The 12,608-nt window shown below is 35.6% G+C and overlaps 1 protein-coding gene across 1 annotated transcript in view; it reads left to right on the top strand.

Moving 5' to 3' along the window:
• tacr3a (tachykinin receptor 3a) overlaps positions 1 to 10,017 on the top strand; it is a 60,759-nt gene extending 50,742 nt beyond the window's left edge. Inside the window, exons 4-5 of the mRNA NM_001256638.1 lie at positions 5,158 to 5,354; positions 9,684 to 10,017. Coding sequence (NP_001243567.1) covers positions 5,158 to 5,354; positions 9,684 to 9,978 — 492 coding nt within the window. The 3' untranslated portion in view covers positions 9,979 to 10,017. The remainder of the gene's footprint in view (positions 1 to 5,157; positions 5,355 to 9,683) is intronic.
• Positions 10,018 to 12,608: the final 2,591 nt, after the last annotated feature.

Below are 12,608 nucleotides of genomic sequence, written 5' to 3'. Positions count from 1 at the left end.
AAATAAAAATCACTTAATTCGTTAACAAAATGTATGCTCACTTAATATGATTCATGATATAGTTGGCGAAAAGGGTTAATGTTAATAACGGGAGATGAAAATTCATTTCCTGACATTGCATTAAACACAATACACACAAATAATGACAAATCAGCTGTCTCCATTATGCTCTTCTTGTTTACTACTGGTTGCTAAGTTACCAATACTACAGTGAACTGCTCTAACAACTTAATGGAAATGCAAGTAATTAAATGTTTGTTTGTTTTTTGCAAACTTTCAAAAGATTTGCTTCACGTTAGAATGGAAACCCAGCTAGTGAAGACCTCATGTGGTGTCCTTGTTTTTGTTATAAATGTGTTGCCTGGGGTTTTCTGTCTTGCCGCAGACGCATTTCTTGCCCAGAGTGTCTGAGCTTGAAGGTTGCATGAGCAAGATTTTGGTAGCCTGACATTGTTTGGTGCTTTTGGGTGCGGGAGTATTTGAATGACAGGCAGTGTCTTGATGAATTAGCATAATGAGTAAAAACACAGCCGTATAACCGTTTGTGATCTGATTGCTCCTCTGCTGTTCTCTTTGTTTTCGCCAGTGTGAAACAAAGTCGGTCACACTGTCGCATTGCGAGGAGGCTGCTCTTTGTTTTTTATACATATACTATTATATATATTTTTTACATGAATAAATACATTTTTTATATTAAAATATTACATATAATATACACACTCACCGGCCACTTTATTAGGTACACCTTTCTAGTACTGGGTTGAACCCTCTTTGCCTTCAGAACTACCTTAATCCTTTGTGGCATAGATTCAACAAGGTACTGGAAATATTCCTGAGAGACTTTGCTCCAGTTGCTGCAGATTTGTCAGCTGCACATCCATGATGTGAAACTCCTGTTTCACCAAATCCCAAAGCTGCTCTGTTGCATTGAGATCAGGTGACTGTGGAGGCCATTTGAGTACAGTGAACTCAATGTCATGTTCAAGAAACCAGTCTGAGATGTTTTTTGCAATTTCTGAACCTACTCTTCGAATGTCGCAGCAGAAATCAAGACTCATCAGACCAGGCAACATTTTTCTAATCTTCTGTTGTCCAATTTTGGTGAGCCTGTACAAATTGTAGCCTCAGTTTTCTGTTCTTAGCTAACAGGAGTGACACCCGGTGTGGTCTGCTGCTGCTGTAGCCCATCCGCTTCAAGGTCTCACATGTTTCGCGTTCAGAGATGCTCTTCTGTATACCTGCATACTTTTGTCTTTGCCATTATGATAGAACACTGTATTTTATCAGTTATTGTGCAAGATACTAGTATTCAGCTTTAAATGCAATTTAAAGTCTTAACTACGTTTACAAGTCAAGTTAGGTTAATAAGGCAAGTAACTGGACAACAGTTTCAAGCTCTAGTATCTTTGTTCTGTTGCCACTGTTAAAATTTCAATAATAAAATAAAAATAAAATAAAAAAAAAATGCTAGGGTGGCTATAATATTGGCATTAGCATTTTACAGGGTATTCACTGGGTCTTAAAACATTTTAAAATGCTCAAACTTCAAAAACAAAATTTATTTAGGCCTCAAAAAGTCTTACATTCACTGAAATGTTGTCTTGTAGGTCTTAAACCATTTTAAACGGGTCTTAATTTTTACTTTATGTACAGTAAACCTACCCAATCAATTCATCACGCGTCCAATCACCAACAGTAAACACTTAACTATATTCCTAACTAATTTTATAGTAGTCTGTTGTGCATGCATTTGGTATTTAAAGATTTGTTTAGATTATGTTGAAAAACATTTATGTATAAAACTAAGGTCTGCTTGTTTTGACAGATTATTTAAAATATGTGGCTAAGAAATAATTAAATAGAATTAGATTTTTTGATGGTGCAAGTCTATTTTGTTTAGGTTGGGCCTTTAAAATGTCTTTAGTGTTTAGCCCTATATACATCTGAAATTTCATTCTTTGTGGTCTTTAAATGTCTTATCAAATTTGACTTGGTGAAACCTGCTGAAACCCTGATTTTATTTCAAATGTAAAAATTTATTTTATTTCGGCCAAACTGAAAGAAAGAAGTGTTTTTCCAAACTAAAATTAGATAACAGGTTTTTTTGATGGTCCATTTGAGTAGTAGTAGACTGTCGGCTTAATATATGTTAATACTGCTCCTTCAACAGACATTTAACTGACTAAAAAAACTTTGCAAGTACATGCCAACTTACATTAACCCTAACCCCCCAACCTAACAATCTACTTAAAATCTAATTAGAATTAGTTGGCATGTAGATGCAATGTAACTTAAATTCAACCAGCAGACCATTAAAATTAAGTGTGCCCTAAAATTAATATATGATATGACTGTGAAAATTGTCTTACTCTGTTAAACATAAATATTATTCCCCTAATGTATTTTTGTTAAATTTGTAAACAATAATAGATAATAAACAAATCCAATGACAAAAAAGGAATCTTTTTTTGTTTTGTAGCAAAGTCTTTTAGTAAACAAGAATCTAATTGAGACCAAAAAGAGTGGAAGGCTTCGACCCGCTTCTTTATGTATAAGTCAGTAACACAATGCAGCTTGCATGACCCGTAGATCTTCCACAACGGCAGCATCCTCATTCAGGTGGTGTGAGCTTTCATCTGTCCCTTGGCTCTCTACAAAGCGCATACAACTAGTCATTATAGCAAGAGATACTCTTTTACCATTGACTCTATGTCTACAGTGAACACTGAAACCACACCACTGGCTTTTATTTTTCAGTTGAAAGAAATGTCATTAGTGCACTGTACAAAAAATAACGGTCAATTAACAGTTTCTGTATTTGGTGTTTCTTGTTTGTTTAAGATTGTGAATTGCATAATGGGATGTTGATCTCTGATCTGTCGACTTTTGATGTTGAAAAATTTATCTCTACAGTTTCACAAAGTCACCTTTATTGACATTTTAGTAGTTTGAAATAATAAAATCAGGGCTTGACATTACTTTTTTGATCACCAGCCACTGTGGCTAGTAGTTTTTCAACATTACTAGCCACTCATCATTTTTACTAGCCACAATTCATATTGTTAGACAAAATATTAATCTGTTCAAAGAATGGTTAAAGCAACCAGTTCTGCTCACAAAAAGACAAATCTAGAGCTCTTGAAAGCAGCAGGACATTGGATGCATAAGCATAACTTTTTGTCTAGTCTATTTGAAAGAGAACCGATCACACCAATTGTGTTACTAGACATAGTTGCTTCACGCAAGGAAACGGGAGCGCGCACGTGTATTAAGCAGTCGTGCGCGTCACATGAGCTGTTAGCGAGAGTGATCATCCCCGCATTCTTTATTCACCTTCATTCTTTTGCTCGCACGAACAGTTATTTTTGTCACTCATGCTGCTTCTCGATTCTAAGATCACATTTGCATGCATATTGGGCCATCTTTATTGTTGAACCCTGCTTTTAGGAAAAGTTCAATTTAAAAAATGTTTTCATCTGGCCAAAGTGGCTAGTAGGAGAGGCTGTCTAACGCACCACAGCTGAAATCTACCTGCGTTTGATGGGCTGGCTGGTGTTAATGTCAAACACTAAATATAATGTATAATAAATAATATAGAGAGAAATAAATCTGTAAAACAACAGAAAATGTTCTGGCAGCTTATTACAAGGTTTTTGTACCATAAAATACAACACAGACCCTGACATTTTATCACTTTAAATTATTAAAAATATTAATAAAAGTCACACTTTTTCAACTTTTTTATGTTAAAGGTTGTCAGAAGAAATATTAATGTCTCATAATGTAATTCAAAAGCAAAAATAAATTGGAAAATAAAAACATGAATCACAAAATACAGAAATCTTTAAGAATTCAAGAATATTTTTTGTATTTTTTACTTAAACACAACTATTGTATTGTAAATTTAATGGGTCAAAATCTAGATGAGTTCAAAACATCATTATTTGGTTAAATAATTCTACACTGCAAATCAAATGCTTTTCCTACTGAGAGTTTTTGTCTTGTTTGTAGTTCAAATATCTACAAGTTCTTAAAAGAATTTCTAGAAATGAGCATTTCAAGAGTTCACACTTAGCTAATGAGCTATCATAACCTTGTTTGGCATGCTGTCCCGGGAAAGAGCCCTGAGCTGAAGGGATCCTCAAGCCCAGGGCTCCCTCTCATTTGCAGAGCGAGAGGGGAGCTTGAGCATAGGTGAATCTCAAAACTTCCCCAGCAGCTGTAGCTAAGGGGAAACACATGAGGAGGAAGGGAGCTGGACAAGTCCCTGATTTGCTAAATCTGTTATGCATTAAGTATGGCTCATTATTATATGTATATATTATCATGAAGTAATGTCTCGGCTGTGTATTTAAAAATTGTGCTACCTTTTTTTTCATTCTCCTGCCTGTGCACTCGCTGGTGACATTTCTCTGCAAACCAATAGCGTTCAGCTGCACGTCCAGCTTCGCCTTTAGGTTCGCCTTTTGTCATACTAGGTACCCTTCGCAAAGTGTACCCAAAAAGTGGTAAAATACAGTTTGCTTTTTGGTACCTTTTGAGAGTGGAAATGGCCATAAAAGCGTATCGAACCATATCATACCACTCATTGGAAACGGGCTATAAGAGACTATTTTCCATTCATACATTTCATCATTGATTCCAAAAAAATAGTATAAAAATCTTGTTTCGTCTCGTTCTCATGAACCTTCTCTCATGTCTCATCTTGACTCATGGAGTGAGCGTCTTGTCACACCTCTAATTTTAAGACAAGTAATGTCCTGATTTTAGAAATAACATGCCAAAATTAAGTGAGTTTTTCCTTAAAACAAGATAAATAATCTGCTGGGTTAAGTTAAAAAAGGTTATTTTGCTTATCCTATTGGCAGATTATTATTAATTATCTTAATTTTGACTTATTATTTCTGAAAATAAGACATTATGTTTTGTTTGTCTAAAAATGCTTTTTATTTTCAAAGTTTTTAGATATTTGGACTAGAAACAAGACAAAAACGTTTTTTACTGTGTCATTCTCAATCACAACAAGTGAAAACAACTGTTAATTTGTCTAACTGCCATTTTCTAGAGAAAAATGCTAATTTCTTTGCAAATAAATGCACACAGTTGCCATAATAACACTTAATTGCTGACTTTTGCCTTCGTTTTGTTTTTTTCCAGGTGGTGAAAATGATGATCATTGTAGTGGTGACCTTTGCCTTCTGCTGGCTGCCGTACCATGTGTATTTCCTGGTGACGGGATTGAACAAGCAGCTGGCTCGATGGAAGTTCATTCAGCAGATCTATCTGTCCATCATGTGGCTTGCCATGAGCTCCACCATGTATAACCCCATTATTTACTGCTGCCTAAACAGCCGGTAAGACTCTATTTACAGAGCTGCACAACAACAGAAGATTTATGACATAAATGCATTTTGTCATAGCAACACTAGTGTCGTTCCTGTTATTTCTTGCATGATTAGGCTTTATATCATAGAGTAATGGCACCCTTGAGATGTTCCTCTTTTTATGAAATATTACTCATAAATCAAATCAATGAGTAAAATGAAAGGCTTGTTAATATTGAGATCAATTGAAAGATGGGAAACAGGCTTCACGTCAAACTTTTGAGTTCTGACAACACATAAATGAATGACCACAGAAACCATGGTTTAAATTCCAACATCCACAAGATCAATTAATAGCTATTCTATTCTATTCTATTCTATTCTATGCATTTTCCACTTATTTCAAAATCTATTAAGTTTTAGAAAAAATGTCAAAGTTGTTTGAAACAAATATAAATTAAAAAAAAACTTTTTATTTTATTTCTCATTGTAAAAAAAAAAAAAGTTATTAAAATTATATTTAAAGTTTGTATTTGGTGAAAAACATCAACAATTTCCTAAAGATTTTAGAATTTAGGCTTTCTTTTTTATCTTTTTCTTTAAAAATAAATCGTCTTTTTGGATGAGACGTTAAACCAGTGGTCACCAAACTTGTTCCTGGAGGGCCGGTGTCCGGCAGATTTTAGCTCTAACCCTAATCAAACACACCTGAACAAGCTAATTAAGGCCTTACTAGGTATACTTGAAACATCCAGGCAGGTGTGTTGAGGCAAGTTGGATCTAAACCCAGCAGGGACACTGGCTCTCCAGGACCGAGATTGGTGACCCCAGGTAAACCGAGGCCCCGACACTCTGTGGTCATTAAAAATCCCAGGATGTCCTTCGAAAAAAGCAGGGATTTAACCCCAGCATCATGGCCAAATCTGCCCACTGGCCCAGTCCATCATGGCCTCCTAACCATCCCCATATCATAATTGGCTTCATCACTCTGTCTTCTCTCCACCAATCAGCTGGTGTGTGGTGTGCGGTCTGGCGCAATATAGCTGCCGTCGCGTCATCCAGGTGGATCCTGCACACTGGTGGTGGATGAGGAGATTCCCCCCAATGTGTAAAGTGCTTTGAGTGTCCAGAAAAGCACTATATAAATGTAAGGAATTATTAATATTATTATTATTATTATTATTTAAAAGCTGTTTTCAGATTGGCAGTAAATAAAGCATGTATTTAGGCGTACTGTAAATCTGTGTATTTCCTCAATTCAGGTCCAAGGTTTTAATTAAAGACATTTTTTGAGTCAATACGAGTTCATTTCTATTGATATTATCCTTGGTGTGTCATCAGTCCCTGCAGAAGAAAATGTCACCTCATCCTTGAATAGTTTATAAAAAACTAGCAAAAGACATGCACTCACAATAGAAGGATATCAGGCCAATGCTAAAAAAGGAATACAGCATAACATCATGCAAAATATCTGTTTATATCTAGTTTTTCAACTTCTATCACGACCATTTAAAGACTAGAAAATAACCTCAAAGATTGTTACGTTTAGTAAACTACATACATTTATTTATAAATTAAAAAAAATAGATATATTATATCATTTGGTATCAGAAGAGACTTATATGAAAGAACAAAGGCCTCTAGATTACACTTATTTTACTAAAATTAAACATGATCATGCCTTAATTTTTTTTAATTTTATTAGGACAGTAAGTTCTGACTTTGCTTAGACAAAAGTCTTGTTACTTAACAGAACTCATGGCTAGTATAGAATATAAAGTCATGCTGCAGTGAAAGAATGAATATTGTGTATGACTCCCATGAGCTTGAAGGACTGACTCCATATATCTTTGCAATGACTCAAATAACTCATTAATGAAGTCATCTGGAATGACAACGAAAGCGTTCTTGCAGTACTCCCAGAGTTTATCAAGATTTTTTGGATTTATCTTCAATACCTCCTCCTTCATCTTACCCCAGACATGCTCAATAATGTTCATGTCTGGTGACTGGGCTGGCCAATCCTGGAGCACCTTGTCCTTCTTTGCTTTCAGGAACTTTGATGTGGAGGCTGAAGTATGAGAAAGAGCGCTATCCTGCTGAAGAATTTGCCCTCTCCTGTGGTTTGTGATGTGATTGGCAGCACAAATGTCTTGATACCTCAGACTGTTGATGTCGTCATAAACTCTGCAGATCTCTTGCACACCCATGTTTTTTATTAATTTAATTAATTATTAATTGGGATTTATTATTAATTTATTTATTTTAAAGTAAATTTTATTTTTAGTTTTATACATTTTAAAGTAGATTTTATTTTGCATCTGTATATTTAAAAGCTTACTCTACCATACTGTGAGAGCATGACTGTTATATGACTCCCCATTGCATGTATCTAATGACCTTTATACAGCTCTGCAGATATGTATTTTTTTCTTTTTGAGCACTCTACCAGTTGTAGCTTAGCAACTGTTGCTACCCGCCATTAACTTGATCAGGCTGGGACAGCCATAGCATTGACTTTATGTAAATGCACCACAGATGGAAAACATGGCTGAAATGTAGGACCGGATGATAAGTAATCCACATTTAATTTCTGCAGCTCCCATTTGGCTTAGTTTGAAATGGCACCAGTATCCCAAGCGCAACAGTTTGCAACCATACGCTATTCAATAATCAGAAAACAAGACATGGGAGAACCTTTATAAGCTGATGTTGGAAAAAAAGCACAATACAGACTGCTGTGTAATGTACCGGCTGGCAGTACATGATTATTAAAAATTAAAAGCATTTGCTTGTTTTGATGGCAGTAGCCTCCGACACTTAACATTTTGCTTTGTCCTGTTAAGTCACTTGGATGTAACAAATTGATTGCTTAATGGCCTTCGCTCGTTTGCAGAGATATTTGTTTTCTCTTTATTTACGTTTGACTGAAAGCCTGTGACTATCTTCCATCCTGTTTCAGTTAAAAGGCAGTTGTGAGATGAATTTCAGAATGGAAAATGTAGTCATGCTTGTGCATCAAATGAAATACAGATACAATAGCAAGTGGGAATTATAAAATTGTTAGTTAATAACATAGTTTTCTCTGTTCTGTTCAGGCATTTCTTCAGGTCTAGTCTTAAACAGGTTTTAACAGGGTCAAATCATGTTATAAACATGCTAGTAATGTGTTAATACATGTTAGCTTTGTTTTAAATAATGCTATAAAGATTTAGCATTGCAGTAAAACATGCTAGTAGTGTTTTATTGGTTGCTACAGTTCATTAAATTGTATACATAAAACTGTGTTAAAACATTTATGCTAACATGATAAAGGTCAGAATTTTTCAAGCATTAAACCAGGCTGGTTTTAGAGTGGTTTGGGCCATTTCCAGGCTGGTTTCCAGCCATTTCCAGCCTGGTCTTAGCTGGTCATGCTGAGAGATGACCAGCTAAAACCAGCTTGACCAGCCTAGCCAGGGAGCCCAGCCATAATCAGCTATGTTGACCTATGTCCTGGTCAAGCTGGATTTAGCTGGTCATTTCCCAGCCTGACCAGCTAAGATGAGGCTAGAAATGGCTGGAAACCAGCCCGGAAATGGCCAAAACCCCTCTAAAACCAGCCTGATCGACCAGCTAAAACCAGCCAACCAGCCTAGTCTGGTTTAAGCTCAATTTTTCAGCAGGGACATGCTAGAAACATATCAGCAGTATACTAAAATGTGCTAGCTGTGTGCTAAAATGTGCTAGCAGTGCAAGTTCTGCTAGAAACCATCAAGCAATGTTGATTAATGCAATACATTAGGTGGGTTGTAAATCTGCCTATAAATCGCTGAAATTGTAGGCTACTGCATGTAAGAGCTAGATTTGAAGAGGGACAAGTTTGCTTAGTAATCAAATGAAACATGCTAACAATGTGGTACAGTATGCTAATGTAGCCATGTGTGCAGACATCTGTTGCCTTTAAAACTACTTCAGATTTCCAAATAGTCGTTCTCAAGCCAACCTCAATATTTGTTATGACAGGCTTTTTTATATATAGTTCAAAATTAAAAGCATACTCTAGGCTTGTTTTTCTAGCAGTGACCTTTGACCTGTGATTTTAGTTTTTTTTTTAAACTCTGTTCAGTCACTTGGACTAAACACATTGATTGCTTGTAATGGCTTCTGGTCATTTGTCCTACAGTATTTGCATTTGAATGAAAGCCTGTTTTCACCTCCTTCGAGGCAATTATTTCACAACAGGAAATTCAGTTACAGTGAATTGGTAAAACAGTTGCCAGTGCAAATGAAAGATATTCATATTTGAACTTGCTTTTTTACCCATAGCTTGGTCTAGTTATTTATTCTGCTCTTGTATTTGTTCTTGTCTGGACTCAGGTTTCGCGCTGGCTTCAAACGTGTTTTCCGCTGGTGCCCTTTTGTGCAAGTCTCTGACTATGACGAGCTTGAGCTGCGGGCTATGAGGCATAAAGTAGCGCGGCAGAGCAGCATGTACACAATGTCACGAATGGAGACCACCGTAGTCACCGTGTGTGACCCATCAGAGCCAAACACCCAGCCAGGCCGGAAGAGCCTGCTTAACCACCACCACCACCACAACGGCTGCTCCAACCCAGCCAAGAGCAAAGAAATAACATACATGCAAAGCGACCCGAAGGAGGAATTCTCCTGAGAAGGACTTTTGATGTAAGATTCACACTGAAGCATTAAGCACAGCCATTTTGACATGGGTCTTGTTCTGTAAATTAGCAAGCGATCATGACAAACACAAGTGTTTTAGTTTAAATTTGTATTATCATTCATTTGATTTGCTAATATACTGTATACACTGCTAAAAGGCTTTTCTCCTGTTTTCTTGTAGGAATATTTAAACATTCTTAAATCAAGATACCTTTATTTGAGAGGGAAACATTAATTTAAGAGGCCATATGATGCTTTATGATGCTTTCTTTTAGCTTTAGTATGTAAATGTATTTGTTTGCTCATGCATAAAATCTGCAGTCTTAACACTGGAGCTACAAGAATTCTAGCTACTAGAATGCCAACTACTACATACTAAAATGATCATACTGTAGCGGTCATTCTGACCATTCATATAATGCCAAATTGAATTTGTGCCATGCCATTTTTACAAACTAAGATTCTATTGAGATTTTATAGTCAAGTTTCAATGTTTGCCATAATAGTTTATAGTCTATACCCCCCAAAAGACAATGATTTTTTTTAAATGTGGCCCATAATTGAGTACAAGTTTGCAGACCTAGATGGTCACTTTGTCCATCAAGCGGGTGAGCAACTTCAACGCAGTGAAAATTTAAGTGAACTATGATTCAGCTATAAGAAAGTTCTGCTTTTGTTAGCAGAAAGATGCTTTGCAGCAGCCATAAATGTACTGGCACTGAGAGTGCGTCAATACCGCCGCCATATTTGTACAGGGCTCCCAGGACAACAGTCATTCAAACGACCTAGTCGAGATTAAAGCTAGGCAGAACATTTCATGGATAAGATTTATTTTTAAAGGGTTTATGCAGGTTAACAACTTTTGGGCTCAACAAGTAAAGTTATTGATGCTTGTACTGTCACTTACTGCAGTGACCATGAGGCAAAGTAGCACCAACAGGCACTAAATACTAGACTTATGTTACTTTTGTTGAATAAAATCAGCAAACAATGTAAATGAAATTTTACAACAAAACCCTACAGTGCCAGAAACTTGTATTATTGTCGGCTAAGTGAAGTTATGGCTAGTATTTGAAGTAAGTGCCTGAAAACATAGCAGTTGCCTGCGCCTCAATGTGCATACTGTCCACCCTACAGTGTAGGCAATATCTAATGTAAATATCTATAGGCAGCAGTGGCATGCATATTCAAACGCACAGAATAAAGTAGCGAATACTGAAATGCATGTGGTCAATTTGACCATTATGGCCATTTAAGGTAGAAATACCCCTTTTTTTACTTTGTAATTTTAATAAAATAACAATGTAAGATTGAAACATACACACATTTAAGAAAAGTCAGGCTGCTATTAAATGAGCTTTATTTACTGTGCTCAGCAAATATGAGTACACCCCTCACAAATCTCTCATTTAAATTCAAATCTGGAGCTTATCTAACAAAATAACTCATGAGAATGGTCAAGAAATCAGTAGCCAAAATGTATATGTTAGGGAAAAATATTAAATAACATTTTGAAAAGTAGCAAAAATCAAGAGATATATAACATTTTGTTGAAATTTTGTAGTTTGTAATTTATTTTGCTATAATTTGCATGCATTTAAATGTATTGCAATATATTGTATTGATTATGTAGCATCTAAAGATGTTTGGTGACTAAGCTGTTATTTTAATAATATTTGTTTAATAAATCTCTTTTTTGTTCAAATGCACCAAATATACCTATATTCACTGAGATGTGGATGAAAATATTGATTTTTAAAATGGGGTGTACTCATTTATCCTGTGCACTATATATTACAAAAATGGTCAAAATGACTTTTATAAGTTTAAAAACTTGTAGTCTGCTAAAAATGAAAAATGAAAATATAGTTTTTTTTCTAGTTGTTGACATTTCTGAATGCTGTGGGTAAATGATGGCACTATTGACTGATGTCCTGACATTTTATTCTACCTGACAGATTATGCTACCAATACTGTATTTGAATGGTTCTGAGGTTGGGGTTAGGGATTAGGTAGGTTAAGGAGATATTACAGCTTCAAATCACCCTACTCCACATTCAAATGGTAGCAAAATATGATGGGTAGCATATTGCCTCATCAAAATGTGCCACCTATTTTTTGAATGGGAGTTAGGAAAATCTGAGAGGTTGGACAAATCAGCTGGCAGTGCAACAGAAACCAGAAAAAATCTGGTTCTGGTTTTACAGTATAACTGGGTTCCTACTAACTGTGTTTCTATTCTCTACCCAATATGACAGCTTTTAAAATAGCATCATATGCTATCTTTTAGATATTTAAATCTTTAAATATATAAAAGAATAATCAAACTCGAGATTATGCTTTAATAAATGTCATCGGGATTAGGAAATTTTATTTATTTTTCTACTTTTATAAACACATGAAAGCCTTCATTGTTACATGACAACAAACTGTATCTTGATTTAGGAATTTTTAAATGTAAAAATTTGTATGACCCCCAAAAAACCTTCATGATAAAGTAATTTAGGAAACGTGTTTTATTGCACATGTCTGGTGTGCTTTGTCTTGAGAAAATTTGAGTAACCCCCAGCACTCGGCATCATAAAGACCAATATTGTCCGCCATCTGAGGAGCACTTTGTGT

The sequence above is a fragment of the Danio rerio genome, chromosome 1 (assembly GCF_049306965.1).
Source record: "Danio rerio strain Tuebingen ecotype United States chromosome 1, GRCz12tu, whole genome shotgun sequence".
Taxonomy (NCBI): domain Eukaryota; kingdom Metazoa; phylum Chordata; class Actinopteri; order Cypriniformes; family Danionidae; genus Danio; species Danio rerio.
Note: the sequence above shows the minus strand (reverse complement) of the source record. Positions and strands in the feature narration are given on the sequence as shown.